The sequence below is a fragment of the Stenella coeruleoalba genome (assembly GCF_951394435.1).
Source record: "Stenella coeruleoalba genome assembly, chromosome: 7".
Classification (NCBI taxonomy): Eukaryota; Metazoa; Chordata; class Mammalia; order Artiodactyla; family Delphinidae; genus Stenella; species Stenella coeruleoalba.
This window is the reverse complement of record NC_137153.1, coordinates 31,030,342-31,047,900: the sequence shown is the minus strand read 5'-3', so window position 1 is coordinate 31,047,900 and position 17,559 is coordinate 31,030,342. Positions and strand designations below refer to the sequence as shown.

Genomic DNA, 17,559 nt, shown 5'->3' with positions numbered 1-17,559 from the left:
GTGTGTCAACAAAAGGCAGGACTGAGCAGAGGTGCACTGATGGGAACTTCTCAAATATTCCTGCTTAGAAAAGGAATTTCCGTAATAGAAATAGTCTCATTCAGAAGTGGGGGGAGCATGCATGCTGAACACAGAAATGTAGAGTCATGATTTTACTGTAGAGTTTCTCCCCAGAGAGACTTTGAAGACCCCATGTACTCAGCCAACCAGTAGTTAGCTCCGGAAACGTTCTGCCTTTCAGTCGATATCATGGTTATAAGCAAACCGAGATGTCACAGCCGTTGATAACTGTTCCAAAAGAAATAGAGCCAGACACTAGTTAAAGGCAACTAAGATTTTATTCAATACTACTGCAATAGGGGAAAGAGTTAAACTCAATTCCAAAGGCAAGGACAAGTGGGGATTTATGGCCAAGAAAGGGGGGTTGAGGCATCATCGAATGGAAAATTACTGAGAGGAGACATCAAAGGTGAGGTATTCTTGGTAAACCTACTTAGGAGTCTTGCTGAAGGCAGGCTAGAGTGGTCAGTTCATGGGTGAGGGATGACTTAGCAGGATTCTTTGCTAAGACTGCTGAGGCAGGCTGAGGATGGGCCCCGAGTGAAACCACAGAACACGTCTCAGGGCTCGGTGGAGCTCAGTTTATGTGTTAGCATGGAAAGAATTCAGTGAGAGGCAAAGTGATAGATAAGAAGTGACTTATTTGTATAGGACGCTTGTGAAGGATACAAGCGGGCAGGCAAGAGGGCTCTGCCCGGAGAACTTAGCGGGCTATACGTTTATAATCAAAGGAAAAGTAGGGAGGGGGAGAAGACCATGTTATTTCTCTTTCTTGAGTATACCTCAGACTTCCATAATCAGCTCCTCCTCTACATTGGGCGGGGTAGTTTTTTGGTCTCTACATAGTCAAACCAGGACTGTCGCGGTGCTATTCGAATCAGCAGAAGGGTGGTAACATATGCTAAAATATGGTAAATCATCTCGGGTTTCAGTATAATGAGGGTCTTCTACTTTGGTATGTCACGTTTCCCCTACATTTTAGTGCACACAGAGGAGCATGTCCTAGGGGTCTTAATTTACTAACCTCAACCAGCAGGATGCAGGCCTCATTGACCTGATGTATAGTTTTGTTGTTAGTTTCATTATTAAGCAAGCCTGCTTTGTTTCACGATTTTCTGATTGCTTTCTTGAGTGATCATTAATTTACAATGTTCTCCCAAAGCCCCCTAAATTTCCCTCTCTATCTATAATCCCTCAGTGGGATTTTTAAACTAGCTATTTAATTATCCTACTCTATCCCTATCAGAAGGAAGAGGCCTAGTAGAGAAGAGGGTTCAGAGGAGCCTGTCTAAAGTTCGGTCAAGGAGTGTCTTTAACAGAACCGAAGCTATCAGACAGGAGAAAATGCAGAAAAGATTGCCCTTAAATTCAGGTGGGAAATGGATGATAGGGTAGAGTATGTAAGTAGCAAACTATTTTTATAGTGGCAGGGGTCAGGGAGATGGGGCTGGGGAGGGAGGGCAGGTGTGAGGAAGCCCTCATGGGGCTGCTCTCAAGCATCAGCAGTAAGAATGCTGCCTGGCTCCGTGGAGACTATCCAGGACACGTAAGACTGATTAGCAGATGCTAGCAATCCAGGCACTCTTTGATGCCCTGGAAGGAAGTTGGGTATGAACTGATGTGGCACAGCCCAGCTGGGGTTAGGAGTCACCTAATCTAGTTTCCAGGACTCCATTTGTGGTTGCTCCTATGCTCAGTGGAGGAACATGTGTAGGAGACTTGATTCCAGAAGAGGCAAGGAGAGGGTCCTGGGCTTTCTTTCGTGGCACCTGCAGCCCCCTTCCACCTTAAAGACCAGCCAGTGGGATGGGGTCAGTAGCGAATGACACAAGATCATGCTTCAGGAAGGGTCCTGGGAAGTCCCTTCCTAGACTGGTTGAGAACACCCATTAGACGCAGAACTTGAGGATGAGCTGAGCTGTGCCTGTGTCCCTCATGAGGAAGGCTCTTGAGAGCAGGGTCCCCTGCTTACACACACGCGCACACACACACACACTCAGAGCAGCCACAGGAGGAGGGTCCCTAGGTGAGGAAGGGTGCTGGTGCACTGTTCTCCCCAGGATCCCTCTTTCCTGGAGGGCTGTCCCCACTTCACCATGGTACCTGAGTGGGCTGTTCTCTCAGAAAGGGACATCCACCCCTCCCCCAGCACTCTGAGGGCACACAGTATTTATACGAATAATTGGGAATTTCTTGGTGGGCGGTGGCACCGTTACTAAAATGAATGTTCTCTACTTTGCTCACTGTGGTGATAAAAGAAGAAACGCCAAACATCACAAAATAGTTTTCATGATATTTAGAGTTTAGCTACATTCATCTTAGTTCTGAGTTTTAAGAAAAGTCAGGCACCTCCATATGCAAGATTTATAGTTCTCCTAGTTCCTCTCAAAAAAAAATTTGTTTTTCCTCCGATGCGCCTGTAAATTCCCCTGAGTCTTCCAAGAGGACAGTGAATCAAGGCTTTGGCAGCGCGCTTCATGGAACAGCAACAGTCCTCCGACAGAATTTCCCTTAACCCTGGCTAGTAGCGAACAGTGCCTGCGCATTTTCGTCCCATTTCACTGGGAAGCGGGGTTGGGGGAGGGTAGCGCAGAGAACCGGGAACAGCGAGCGGCTGGGAGGGAGCTCGCGTCTCTTCTGCCCGCGACCCCTCCTTCACCGTCGCTCATTCATTTCGCGCCGTTTCCCTTCCCTTCTCTCTCCATCGCACGCGCTCTATTTTCCTCATTCACCTTTGCTTTTCTCTTGTCCCCGCGGGAATATAAACTCCGCGAGGCTGGGCGCGGGCCGGGACTCAGGGCGAGAGGAGCGCAGTCGGCGTCCAAGGGCAGGGTGGGATCCTGTCCTTACTCGCATATCTGATGTTTTGTTCACCACTAACTTTTTTTTTTTGCATTAATTTTGAAAACTTAAAATATTGCATCAGAATACTATTTATCTTGGTCACTGAGTTTTTTGGCGCTAACTCCCTTGAATTCTCCCTTGAATTCACTCGCCCCGCGCGAGTGCCTCACCCATTCCGCGCAGGGAGTTGAAACTTTTTTGCTCGCTGTTGAATCCCAGTGCCGGGCACAGTAATACTCTGGTTCTCGGAATAAAACATTCTTTAAGAACCGCCTCCAGTTTCTTGCAGGGACCCTCCCAGTCCGAGCGCAGTACTTCGGGGCAAACCCCAGGAAAGAACAGGGTGTCCCCAACGCCGGGTCCCTACCCACTAAAGGTGGAACAGCTCTTACCCTCCTGCGCGGGTCGCCGGGACCCCTGGGGCAGGCGGGGAGCGACCGATCGCGGGGTGGGGCGAGCGCCAGCGGGACCTGGGGCGAGGGTGCGACAGGCGGGGCTCAGGGGAGGAGCGGAGGGGGAGGGCATGGGAGGGGGGGAGAAGAGTGCGTCGCCGGGAGCGCGGAGAAGGCCTGCCGCGCACGACCGAGAGCTGCGCAGGTGGGTGGGAGGTGAAGGAGGCTGCAGAGGAGGGCTTTGGGGCGGGACGCGGGGGTAGGAGGGGCGGGGGCGGGGCCCCTTGGCTCCCTGGAGGCGGGTGCTGTGTGTGCCGCTGCTGCGGCCGCTGCGTCTGGGGTCGCGGCTGTCTGTGAGTGTACACCCATCTCCCCAGTACGGACGCTCTTACTCCTGCCGGAGGCCGAGGCTCAGGCCCGTGCCGAGGTCCGGGTGCCCGGCTGTGCGAAGGGACCTAGCTGGTCCCTTCGGCTGGCTGCAGGTGGACGGTGACCGCAGGTGACCGTCCGCCTGTAGGTGATCAGCCACCTGCGCTCACTGCCGCCCCTCCTCCGCCTCGTTTTCCCGCAGGTGTCCGTGCGCTCCGACTCACCTCCCCGCGTCTCCCGGCTGGTGTCCTCCCGCCGCAGCTATCCAGGCTCCCGGCCATGGTGGACGTGCTAGGCGGGCGGCCCCTGGTGACCTAAGACGGCACGTGGGTGGAGGCTGAGGCGGCGCTGCAGAACAAGGTGGTGGCTCTGTACTTCGCCACGGGCCGGTGCGCGCCCAGCCGCGATTTCACGCTGCTGATCTGCGACTTCTACGCGGAGCTAGTGGACCAGGCGCGGCCGTCCGGGCCCTTCGAGGTGGTCTTCGTGTCCGCCGACGGCAGCGCTCAGGAGATGCTGGACTTCATGCGGGAGCTGCACGGCGCCTGGCTGGCGCTGCCCTTCCACGACCCCTACCGGCAGTGAGTGGGGACGGATTGGGGGTTCTGGGAGCTGTTAGGCGCACCCCCCAACCCCCATCCCAATCCCTCATCCCTGTGCTTCTCCCAGCTATCGGGAGCTCTTTGATAACCCCATCCCCACGCCGTTCGAGCCTCTCTCAGCTACATCGTAGTCTCTGCTTCGGCTTCCCAGGGAGGCTCTAGCGGTTGGCTGACAGGGAGCATCTGCATCACCATGGGCGCTTGGTGAGCCTGGGCAGTGGCCTACTCTAGCCTCTGACTCAGTGGGTCTGAGGCTCCGGGAATCTCAATTTATAAGGAGTTCTGGTGATGCTGATGCTGCTGTCCAGGAAGCCTGCTCTGGTAAATCACAGCCCGGGGATGCCCCATCCTACAGCACAGGAAGATACCGCCCCTTATCTGGAGAGCGGAAGAGGGAGACCCAGAAAGGCCACTCAGGTCAGAACTGGAGACCATGGGTTGACTGCTGTGGGCCAGTAGTATGGGACTGGGGGCCGTACTACTTGAGGCCGAGGACTCCAGGGCTGGAGGAACTTAGTGCCAGGCCACGTTGCAGTTTCATTTTTACTGGCAGTGACTGAAATTTCATTAAGACGTCTCCTGCTCCTATAACTGTAGAAAGAAGCAGGTTCCTGGACTCTTGAGGAGACGTGTCAGAGGTGACAAAAATCCTTGCTCTCTGAAAGGATCTTGCCCCACCCTTGCTTTAGAAAAGATGTAACATGGCAGGGAACCTCAGCTCCGCTGGATTTCAGAGTTTGTGAGCAAACTGGAAATTGACCCTAGTGCTCTATTGGGTGTGGTCAATGAGCTCCATGGAGAGGAGGAGGGAGAAGCGGGGGGGGGGGGGGGGGGGTGGTGGAGGTGGTAGGACCTGGGAGGGGGAGGAGGAAAAGGAACGATGTGGGGGCTTCCCTGGTGGCGCAGTGGTTAAGAATCCACCTGCCAATGCAGGGGACACGGGTTCGAGCCCTGGTCCGGGAAGATCCCACATGCCGCGGAGTATCTAAGCCCGTGTGCCACAACTACTGAGCCCATGTACCACAACTACTGAAGCCCACACACCTAGAGCCCATACTCTGCAACAAGACAAGCCACCACAATGAGAAGCCTGCAACACAACAAAGAGTAGCTTCCACTCGCCACAACTAGAGAAAGCCCACACGCAGCAATGAAGACCCAGCAGCAAAAAATAAATAAATTAAATTAAAAAAAAAAAAAAAAGAGGGGCTTCCCTGGTGGCGCAGTGGGTGAGAGTCCGCCTGCCGATGCAGGGGACACGGGTTCGTGCCCCGGTCCGGTAAGATCCCACATGCCGCAGAGCGGCTGGGCCCGTGAGCCATGGCCGCTGAGCCTGCGCATCTGGAGCCTTTGCTCTGCAACGGGAGAGGCCACAACAGTGAGCGGCCCGCATACCACAAAAAAAAAAAAAAGGAAGGATGAGGGAGGGACGGAGGGAGGGGGAGGGGGAGGGGGGAGGGGAGGGGGAGGGGGAGGGGAGGGGGAGGGGAGGGGGAGGGGAGGGGAGGGGAGGGGAGGGGAGGGGAGGGGAGGGGAGGGGGAGGGGGGAGGGGAGGGGAGGGGGGGGGAGGGGAGGGGAGGGGAGGGGAGGGGAGGGGAGGGGAGGGGAGGGGAGGGAGGAGGGGGGAGGGGAGGGGAGGGAGGGGGGAGGGGAGGGGAGGGAGGGGGGAGGGGAGGGGAGGGGGAGGACTTTGTGGAGGATTTGCAGAGAGGAATGGAGCACAGGCACCAATTGTCTGGCATGTTGGGGGTCTCCTCTGGTGTAAGAGTCCACATGTAGGTTTATTGCTCTTCACAAAGTACATTACACCACCGTCCCTTAACAAATATGGAGGTGAATTTCTGGGTTTTGTTTTATAGCAGCATGTGTTGCATTTCTCTGGGGATTAATATTCAGTTGTGGCATTTCCTCCCCCCCCCCCACCAAATTAATTATTCTGAGATGGTTTTCCTTCTGGACAATTAAAAATGGAAGCTAACTTTGGAAAGTTCCCTGGAGGAGTCATTTCCCCCCAGCACATGCTTTTGGTGATGCCGAGGAAGAAGTGAGGCCCAGGCCCTCGACGGTGCGGTGGGGGGGGGGGGCGGTGCCTGCTTCCCGAGGCCTCACTCACAGCAGGATTAGGAAAGTCTTCGATGATAAATCCAAATGCCCGTGATTTACTGGCAGAAGGATTCATATACCTTCACATCTAGTGGTGGTTGTAAAGTTTTTGATTTGCTTAGCGTTCAAGTTATACACAGGTTTTGAAAGAACATACTTAGTTTTGAAACTGACAGAGTGACAGTGTTAGTAATAAGATCAGGCCCTGGGCAGAGCCCAGCTGTGGGACCTATTCGTGGGGTGACAGGAGGTAAGGTATTCAATCTCTGAGTATAATGATACCTCACAGGACGGATGAGGACTGAGCTGATGCACGAATTCAGAGCGTTGTCAGCTGGTTGTGTACCAGGACTTTGTGTCTGTTGCCCATTTCACAGTTTTGAGGAACAGGGACTGGTACTCCTGGCTCTGGAACCTGTCCTTTTGGCTACGACTTCCTCTCCCAGGGGACACTGAGCCTCAGCACAACCTTGCTAGGAGTGGGGTGCGGGGGGTTGCTGTGCTCCCTCCGCTTCCCAGAGGGAAGGCTTATCTGGTCAAGGCCCATTCAGTCCACTACAGGTGCTGAGCTGTTCAGGGCACAGGCAGCTGCACTCCGCCAGCTCAGGCTGGCCAGCCTGAACTTGGAGGAATCTGGAGCGGGGGGGTTCTTTGGGGGGAAGTTAGCTCCTTGTGCCTCCCCCTTTCCAGACTGAACTTTGTTAATCCTGTCATTGCAATTTATAAGTTAGGAAATGCGGTATTCTGTGGGAAATTCTTGGAGCTAGGCCCTAAATTCTGTTCATCCCAGCCTGCATTTTGGAATCAGATCATGAGCAAAAATGGAAATAACTGCCACCAAGGAGAACTAAAGAATGCAAGAAGCCTCCAGGAGGCCTTTTTGGAAGTTCTTAATTTGTGCAGAGCACGGCATCTGCTTGGTGCTGTGAGAAGATGGGTCCAGAACCGTCATCACCAACCAGTCATGGTGAGGGACCCCAGGCTGTCTTCCCTCAGAGGCCAAAGCACATCATCTGCTGTCCACTGGATTTCTGCTGACCAGCCTGAGGCTCAGGAAGAGATAGATCACCACAGAACCCACACACACCCCCTCCCGCCTGGGTTACCCCAGGCGTGGCTGGAGGTGCCGCTGCAGATGCACCTGCAGGAAGAGAATGCCTAGAGCCACTCACCTGTCCTCAAGGTCATGTGGATCTTGGCTGTCCAGTGCAGCCGGCATACAAGACCCGGCCTAGAGAGGCAGATGTTTACTGACGTCCCTACAGCTAGGGGCAGCGCGGGCCAAGTGCGGGCTCTCAGGTCCCGCCCAGATGCCTGTGTGCAGGTAGGCAAGAGGCCTGAGAGGGGGGACAGCATCGAAGACCAGGTTCTGTCCTGCCTTCCTTCCCTTTGTTATGGGCCCAAGAGCCAAGTAACAGCTTCTGACTTTGCCAGCAGGAATTTCTATCACTTGGAGCCTGGCATGTGAGACCCACTCAGTCCGTGTCTCACACATTCCCCTCCAGCATTTGACCCACGATCACCTTGTTTTCTTCCCTTTCCACCTGTGTTCTGCCAGACTGGAAAACTGATGTTCCAGAGTACTCCACACACTTTTCCACCTCCACAGGTCACACACATGCTGTATCCTCCAACCCTGGAGCCTCTGCTTCTCTGCCTAGTAGCTCCTCCTTTGTGCCCCTGGGGACACGGGGAGCATGTCTGGCCCCAGAGTCCTATGCCCTCCATAGCTCGAGCCAGTGCCACCCCTGTGCTAAGGGTATGTGTCCGGGGGGTGGGGGGGTGGGGGCGTGTCTCTGTAGTCTCTAATGTTAGACCAGACATTGTTCAGTGCTTGGCGCCTGCAGGGCACTTGTTTGATGGATGCTCGGAGCAAGTAGAGAGATATGTTCTGTAATGGTCTGCCGGTGGCTGAGATGGAAAGAGACTGGAGACAGAAGTTGCCATGGCAACCCAGAAGCAGTTGTGCCAGGGATAAGGATGTTCTGCTTTAGGTGGAGGGAGGGAGCCAATGCTGCAACTGCACACAGAGCGAGGAGGAAATGAGCTCTCAGATTTCCCCGAAATGGTTAAAATTCTCAGAGTTATCACTTCATTCTGCCCAGCAACAAGGCTCTTTCCTTTCTGAGGCTTGGTCTATTCTCTCTGGACACAGTGCCCAGAGGAGATGGAGATGACTTCGGGGGAGGAGGGTTGTTTTGTGTCTTTCCCACATGGTTCCAAGGTTACAGCTCTCCCCAAGCAGAGGCTGCCAGGGTGGGGATTTGAGGACCCACACTGGGTGACTCTTTGAAAAGAAGCTGGAGCAATGAACTGTCTTCAAACCTCCTTCTCGCTTCTCAAAGCCCCACCTGGTTCCTGATTTCCCGTGTCGTCCCTTTTTCCTTCCAATCTTGGTAGAGCTTTGCTCTGTTTTTTAGTCTAAGAATCAGGTTTGGTTTGTTGCTCACCCCATGTTGATTCATTTCCTTGTCCAGTGATTTCTGTCCTCAATCTTCTTTTCCCTTCTTTCTACTTTCCTTGTAATTGCTTCATCATTGTTTTTCTAGCTTCTTGAATGAAATGCAGAACTCATCTATATAGAGGCCTTTTAATTTTGGATAAGAGTGTGTAAGACATAACTCTCTGTGTCTAATTGTATCTATAGCTTGGGACCCATAGTATATGGGTATTATGATTTCATATATAATATATGGTTATTTAGTTTTTAACTGATTCCAAAAATTATTGCTTATTGGTTTCCAATTCCATTATGTCATTAAGTGGTCTGTGTATCACCGATTATTTGAAATATATTAAGATCCCTTTATGACCGAGAACATGACTGGTTTTGTCACCATTTCATAGATGTTTGAAAACAAGGCATATTTTCTCTCCATTAGGTGTAGGTACTGTGTTTTTTTTCCTGCTTGAATTAAGATTTGTCTTGGCCTTGGATACTGGAAAGCAGCAGGAAGGGCCTGATGGAGGCGTCACAGGGGAGATTTAGTAACAGGAGGGTCTCAAGTGCATTTTTCCTTCCACTCAGTTTTACAGCCCTGAGGGCGACAGATGAGGGAAATCAGACTACAGTTAATGTGAGGCCCTGGCAAGCTGGCTGTGGTAACAGGACAGGGATTTTCACCGAGCTGTCCTGTCTTGAGGGTACTAATCCCTGTGAAGGTTATGGGGAGACTTGCAAAACTAAGAAGGCAGAAGCTCCTTTCTTTAAATGAATACAAATAATTTTGTGAAATGGTCACTCAAGGGGTTACATGCGACAGTAAAATGTTTCACCCATAATGTTAATCAGTGTGTCCTTGAATCTGTAAGGCAAAAAGTCTAGTAAGCCTTTGTAGAACTCATGGAATTTTAACTTTTGCTATTATACGTACCTGATGTATTTAAACCTCCTGAGATGTAGGAGGGATACAAATTTATTGGGTTATTTGTGGGTTTAAAATTGCACTGTGCAATTTGGCAGCCACTAGCCACATGTGGCTACTTAAATTTAAAACTGACTAAAACGGAATTCCCTGGAAGTCCAGTGGTTATGACTCAGTGCTTTCACTTCCGTGGCCCGGGGTTCAATCCCTGGTCAGGAAACTAAGATCCCACAAGCTGCTTAGGGCAGCCAATAAATAAATAAATAAATAAAATTAACTAAAACCCAAAATTCAGTTCCTCAGGCTCACCAACCAGATTCCAAGTGCTCCGTAGTCACATGTGGCTGTGGCTGTGACATTGGGCAGCACAGATGCAGAACAGTCCCATCACTGCTGACATTCTTCTGCAACAGCACTGTCTTGGACCCAGCTAGCAGCAAGAAGAAAAGAGCCCAAAGGAATCTTCAGCCCAGTGGGAGGGCTCACCGGGCAGGCTGGATTCGAAGGCTTTGCAGGCTCAGCTGGCACTGGGGAGGCGCTGGTCCCTGCAGACGTGCAGCGGCCTGTCCTGTCCCACGCTGACCCTCGGTCGCCCTCTTCTCTCCCACAGTGAGCTGAGGACCAGGTACCACATCATGGCCATCCCCAGGCTTGTGATCGTGAAACCGCGGGGACGTCATCACTGACAAAGGACGGAAGCAGATCCGGGAGCGGGGGCTGGCCTGCTTCCAGAACTGGGTGGAGGCAGCTGACATCTTCCAGAATTTCTCCGGTTGAGCTGGGGGGATCTCCGGGGACCTGGGCAGGTGTGTGTCACTCCTGGTGCTGCAGCGTGAACATGACAGAGAAGAGGAGCATCCTGTTTCCTTTCTCGACGCTGGTGGTTTCTTTCAGGCAGAAGCACTCAGCTGTGATGGAAAGAAAATATTGCTCAGGGAATGCCCTCCCTGTAGCCTTGTTTGTAGTTATTTTTATTATTCTTATCATAGCTTTCTTCACATGAGCTTAAGTGTGTTCACATTGAGCTATTGGAAATCTATGCAAAACATGTATTTATACAGGCTCTTCAGGTGAAATAGCATATTTATTGATACATTTTCTGGAGATGCCTTTATTTTAATGATATGCTTTCACAAGTACATTTATTACTACAGTTTGCAGAATCTATTTGCTTTAATAAACAAACCTATTTCCACCTGGAGCCCTCTGATTTCCTTCTTTTCCTGGCAAACCAAGTGCCCTTAGGAGGAAAGTGAAGCACTCGAGAAATACCATTCTCAAACACTTTGTTCAGTTTTTCAAAGGGGATAGTTTTAATTTTTTTATTATTTTATTTTATTTTTTAACATCTTTATTAGAGTATAATTGCTTTACAATGGTGCGTTAGTTTCTGCTTTATAACAGTGAATCAGTTATACATATGTTCCCATATCTCTTCCCTCTTGCTTCTCCCTCCCTCATACCCTCCATATCCCACCCCTCTAGATGGTCACAAAGCACTGAGCTGATCTCCCTGTGCTATGCGGCTGCTTCCCACTAGCTATCTATTTTACGTTTGGTAGTGTATATATGTCCATGCCACTCTCTCACTTTGCCCCAGCTTACCCTTCCCCCTCCTCGTGTCCTCAAGTCCATTCTCTGGTAGGTCTGCATCTTTATTCCCGTCTTGCCCCTAGGTTCTTCTGACCATTTGTTTTTTTTTAGATTCCATATATGTGTGTTAGCATATGGTATTTGTTTTTCTCTTTCTGACTTACTTCACTCTGTATAACAATCTCTAGGTCCATCCACCTCACTACAAATAACTCAGTTTCATTCCTTTTTATGGCTGAGTAATATTCCATTGTACATATATAAAGAAGATATATGGATATCTTCTTTATCCATTCATCTCTTGATGGACACTTAGGTTACTTCCATGTCCTGGCTATTGTAAATAGAGCTGCAATGAACATTTTGGTATATGACTCTTGATAGTTTTTAATTATGAGTCTTCTTGGGACTTTTTTCTTCTTTTTGTTTTCTTTTCTTACACTTGCTTTTAATAGCATCACAGTATCTTAGAAAGAAAAGAAAATTTCAAGGCTGCATAGTCACATCTTCAAGATCAAACCTCCACATCTTCTAAAAGATGCTGATTGATCCAGGTAAATGAAAGTTCACACATAAACTTTTTTCTTTTTAATTTTTATTGAAATGTAGTTGATTTACAATGTTGTGTTAGTTTCAGGTGTACAACAAAGCGATTCAGTTATACATATATATTCAATATATAACTATACATATTCCTTTTTTTAACATTCTCTTCCATTATAGGTTATTACAAGATATTGAGTAGAGTTCCCTGTGCTGTACAGTAGGTCCTTGTTGGTTATCTATTTTATATATAGTAGTGTATATCTTTGCTGATAGCAAGAGGGCTGTGTGCGGTGCCAGTTACGAGCTCCTGAGCCTCTCCTCTTGCTGGCCGGCCTGCTGGAGACGGCCAGCTGCATTCTGATCCACACAATTGGAATCGTGAAATACCAGGCAGCCACCTTTAGCCCGGTACCCATTTACTGACCCACTTGGCCTGCTGGGTCCCTCAGCTGGGGAATTGGAGCAAAGCTGTCCCTTGTAGGACGCAGGAATCCCCGTGTTTCCCTAACGAGGCCCTCTGTGGGACAGTGCTGGGCAAAAAGTGAAGAAGGCCTCTGGTTGCTCTGCTAAACCCAGAACATGAGAGCTGAGTCCTTGAGGGTGAGACCACATTGTTGGCTTAATTAGAGCAGGGCTGGGAACTCCATGGCGCAGTCACTTTGATCTCCCTCCAACCCCCCATCAGTCAAGTTCTCTCCACTGAGACTGAGACCCAGCGTCATTGGGGTCCGTGGGTTGACTAAGGACATATTTGATGGAGCTAACCTGGTCATTATTTGCCCCAGAAATAAAGTGTAAAAATGCAGTTTTCTTCCCAAAACAAGAGATGGTATATTCACTTAATTATGGTATTTTCCCCAGCATCATAGTGTTAGCTACCCTCTTCATCACATCACATCATTACCATTGCTTTTCTGTGATGAAAACATTTAAGATCTGATTATGGTATTTTTAATCACACATTCTTAGGGGTGGGTGGGCATCTCTTGCAGGTGTAAAGTCCACAAACCATGTGTGCACGTGTGTGTGTTAACCACAACCAGACTTCTTAAAAAGTAGAGATATGTCCCTCCTGGTAAACATGCCCATTAGCTGCCATGAGGGAGCCCAAGCAGCATGCTGACCCCGGGGGCTGGAGCAGCGTGCTGCTGTGGGCTTGGGAGCTGCACAGGGTTGCATGTGTGGTCATTTGGCACCTGAAGGGAGAGAGGGGTCCCAGACAGAGGCTACCCCACAGCTGCACCAACCCTGTGGGGCACATGCCTCCTCCCCGAGGGTGTGGTTCAGGCTGGGAGTGTAATGTGTCCTTTACGGTATTATTGTTACCAGAAGAATATTATTATTTTTTTTTTTACTATTATAATATCCCTAACAGTTAATTTTTCTCCAGGCAGAGTATATCCAGCTTTCTATCAGAGAACTATGGAGCTGTTTGCTATTTCTACAAGTGCCTTTGGCCACTGTATTACAATAGCAAAACATGCTCACTGTGGAAAAAACAGGGGAATATCCTGTCATCCAGAGGTAAAGCCACTGTTGATGCTGTGCTACGTGTATGTGTCCCACTAAAGTCACCCACCAGTACTTTCCCTGTGAGTACTCATTGATTCCTATCTTTATCCTACAACCTGGAGACCCTTGTATTGTCCTGGACCACCAGCAGCACTATGGTTGTTGACAACAATAAGTGTGGGTTGGGGAGAATGAGAAATGCAGCATCCTGGCTGTTGTGGTCAGCTCTGGCTGCCACAACAAAATACACTGACAGTTATTTCTCATAGTTCTGGAGGCTGATGTCCGAGCCCAAGGTGCTGTGTGGTTGGTTGCTGGTGGGGGCTGTCTTCCTGCTTCCAGACAGCTGGCTTCTCACTATGTCCTCCCGTGGAGAGAGAACTCTGATGTCTCTTTTTATAAAGGCACTAATCCCATTGGGGGGGCCCACCTGGGGGGCCCACCCTCATGACCTTGTCTAACCCTAATCACCTCCCAAAGGCCCACCTCAAAGTATCATCACATTGGAGGTTAGGGGTTTAACATGTGAATTTTAGGGGCACACTCAGGCCACAGCTGTGGCCCCACCCTAGCCCTGCATTCCATCAGGATTCCCGGGTGTCCATGTGTGCACTGATTTTAGAGAAGCATTGCTATAAAAGGTGTCTGTGTACTAAATTTGTTGAAATCATTACACTGAGCCCATAATTGTAGCATCTTTTCTCATGCCCAGGCTGCCTGATAAGTAGGCAGTATTCGCTGCAGGCTGAGGATGTCCAGCCACTCACTTCTGTGCAAGAACCACGTGCAAACCCCGGGAGGTCTCTCCTTAGCAATTTCACTTGAGAAAACATGTTGCTGATTGTGTGCTTGTGCAGGGCAGCCACTGAGAGAACACGCACACACACACACCACACACACAAACACCACACCACATGTACACCACACACACACTACACACCATGCACAACACCACACGTGTTTTGAGTCTTTCCCTCCTTTCCTTTCTCTCCTTTAATAGTATTTTGTTCTACTTCCATGGAAGCAGTATATTCTTGTCTTTTAAGTGGGACACTGATGGGGTTGGGGGAACTAAGTGGAACGCCAGTGGGCTTGGTAACTTTGAGTTCCCCTTTAGAGTGATCTTGCTGGGCCATTTTGTTGGTGAGACTTTCCTCCTGGGCTGGTCACATAGGTCAGGAAACATCCTCCCATCCCCTGTTGGCAGGCAGAGGACTGGCTGCCAGGACTCTAGGGGCTGGCGGGGAGCACATATTTTCACTTGATTTCCCTGAGTTCACTTTGGCACCACTCCTTCAGCTGTGTCTCTCCCACCAAGAGGACCCACTGGTCACCTCTGGGAGAGGAGGTGGGTCACCCAGGGCAACGGGGTGGGGAGGGAATCTAGGGTCTGATGACTTCATGAACAGACTGCACGGCCCTCATAGGTGCCATGTGTCTACCTCACGGGGCGTCTGGAGCTGCTGGGTCCCAGGCCTTTAGGACTTCTGGCTGTAAACCGGTTGATTCCCACTTCCCCAGTGCTGGCCAGGATCCTCCGGGTGTGTCGGCCTGTAAGGGCAGCCACCACTGCCTCCTCTCACTTTTAGAGCTTCCAAACATTTCTTATTGTTCCCTCTTTTGTTTTCCCATAATTAAAAAAAACCTTTTGCTATCATTTTAATGGCTCTGTCAGGGAGTGAAATTGCATGCAGATGTTCAAACTGCTTGTTTGCCTGAGAGTTCATTTTAAGTTTGCAATGCCACAAGGACGGTTCCTTTGAAAAATTTTATTTGATTTAGTGAACTGACAAAATGATGTGTACATCTAGCTTTCTGCTTTAAATGTGAATTTCTAATCTTGACAATGTCTCTGCAGTTGTCATTGCACGTTCAGTGTTATTTCTACAATATTTCTCTGCCTTTGTCGTTGGAGTATGAGAATGAGAACACTTGTACCTGGTTGGACTCTGCCACTTTACAGCATGGATAGGGAGCAGTGGTAAATGTGCCCTTGATTAGGATCTAAAAGGATGATTTTAATCTGGGTGGAGCTAGTTGTGAATCTTAGGCCTGAAATCCTGGACAGTAGCTTTCTACTCCGCGTGAAAACCACCTGTAATCCAGTATTCCATGGGCACAGTCTCTCCTTCAAAGAACAATTACTCGTAGGCAATAGTAATTGAAAAGGAATTCCATTTGTTACTTGCATCATTGAAAAATAATTAAGGAGATCCATTCTCCAGCCCCAAACTACACATCGAAAACTCACCTTGCCTCTGCTTCCCAAAGCTCCCTCCAGAATCTCCTGTCGACTCCCACACACCGGGCTCCCCACACCCCTTCTCCTTCTCTCTCAGTTCCTCCTCTCATAGAATGTTTTAGTGACTCTGGTTCAATTTGCATCACTTTCCTTGTTCTCCTGTTGCTGCCTTCTCCTCACTGGGGACCTGGGCTGACCCGGAGGGCTCTTAGTGGCTGCGGGAAGCGGCGAGTCTACAGGATAAAGAAACCATTCTCTCTCTGGCTGTGGAGTAACAGTGAGAAGGCTGGCTAGGGACATGGCAGACCATACGTTATAGAAAATGCGTCTCTTATTACTCCAGGTAAATATAAATCCCTGGATTAAGGCCTTATGATTTGGGGGTTAGCATTCTCAGTGATAGGGCATAAGGTAAATCATTTTTCTTATGTCCTTTTACTTTCTTGCTTTCCTTTTCTGAAACAGAAAAAGTCATTATCTTTAGTCTCTTTCCCTTACGTATGTATCATGATGATTTTATTTGTTACAAATAATCATCTTCAGTTTGGGGGAAAATACATTGTTTTAATACAAGGTTTTGGATATTAACTAATACATTCATGCATCCATTCATTAGACAAGTATCTGGTGCTCGTCAAGCATCTAGGCTGGCAGACATTAAACATTTCATAAAATGATCTGCGACAGAGTGTGGACCTCAGGCAGGGTTTAGGTTCACAGGTGAGAGAGGAGGGTGGAGTTGGCGGAACCTGCAAGGGCAGCTGCCTACCTGACAACATGGCCCTATGATCGGGATCTCAGTACCCTTTTTCCAGAGAGCAGGTCTGAGGCCATTCCCAGGGTGTAATTACTTCTTTACATGGATGGCGGCCATCTGCTGTGAGTTGGATGGGAGAATCTCTCTCTGCATTGAAGGAAGTCATCCAGCAGCATTTCTGTCCTTAGGGCCCTGGAGGTGATGACATATAGCGGCGCTCACTGAAGGATAGAGGATGCGCCCAGGACCGTGCCCTGCGTGTCTCTCTTTCCCTCCAGGGGCAGGTTTGCTCCATGACATTTTCTCCCAAACAGATTCACCAAGCATCCTTTGTAAGGCCAGCATCACGCCCCACATGGTGTTCATTGAGCAGGTTTTCCTGGGAGGATCAACATAACCAATTGGCTGAAATGAAGGCTCAGGTTGACAGGACAAAGGGGATGCGCTGGGGATTTTCTGGGTCCACAGAACAGATTTTGTGGGAAAAAGGTTTGTGAGGCTTTGGGATTGCAGGAGAAGAGAGGCAACATTTGTAATTGTGGCAGATATCTTTTAAGGCTGCGCTTTTGTACACCTCAGCCGACAAGGCCCTTCTTTCCTCCTCCGGGTCCCAGTTTCAAGAGAGACCCAAGAAACCACGGACTTGTGGCTCCCCTTCCAGGGGGGCGTCAGAGCTTCTGTGGTGGGGTTCCCGGCCCTGCAGCCAGCTGTGCCAGGATTTCTGGGGTGCTTACACTGTGAGGATGTTCTTAAGGTACAGTTGTTTAAATAGACACTCACATACACAAACGAACCACTTTTGCTGTCTGAGTTCATCCCAATTTGCCGAATTGGTGGGTTAGGAATGGTTTTCCTCCTTCCCTATGTCCAGGTGGGGAGGCACCCACCAACAGCCTGAGACAGGCAGGAGTAACCCAGCCCCAGAGCATCTGCCTTGTCCCCAGACAGACCCCGACTGGCTGCGCAATTACAGATGTGCTTCCAAGCCCCAGCCACCCGGAGCAAATGAGACGGAAACCAACAAACGAAGAACTCAACAGTATCCCTCCCCACTCAAGAACCTTTGAGCCAGGGGAAGAAAATTACACAAGGAGTCAGTTCACCACCTCATTTTATTTTATTGATATGATAACCCCCTGGAGCAAAGGTCTCTCCTTCACATTTCAGGAACTG

At 49.8% G+C, this 17,559-nt stretch overlaps 1 protein-coding gene across 1 annotated transcript; it reads left to right on the top strand.

Annotated features, from left to right (window-relative positions):
- Positions 1–3,944: 3,944 nt before the first annotated feature.
- Positions 3,945–10,601, top strand: NXNL2 (nucleoredoxin like 2; the record flags this gene model as incomplete). Its single annotated transcript, XM_079925462.1, is given in 4 exon segments — positions 3,945–3,980; positions 3,984–4,246; positions 10,347–10,400; positions 10,402–10,601. Coding segments are annotated over 4 exon segments (465 nt in total). The 3' UTR covers positions 10,514–10,601.
- Between the last annotated feature and the right edge of the window lie 6,958 nt (positions 10,602–17,559).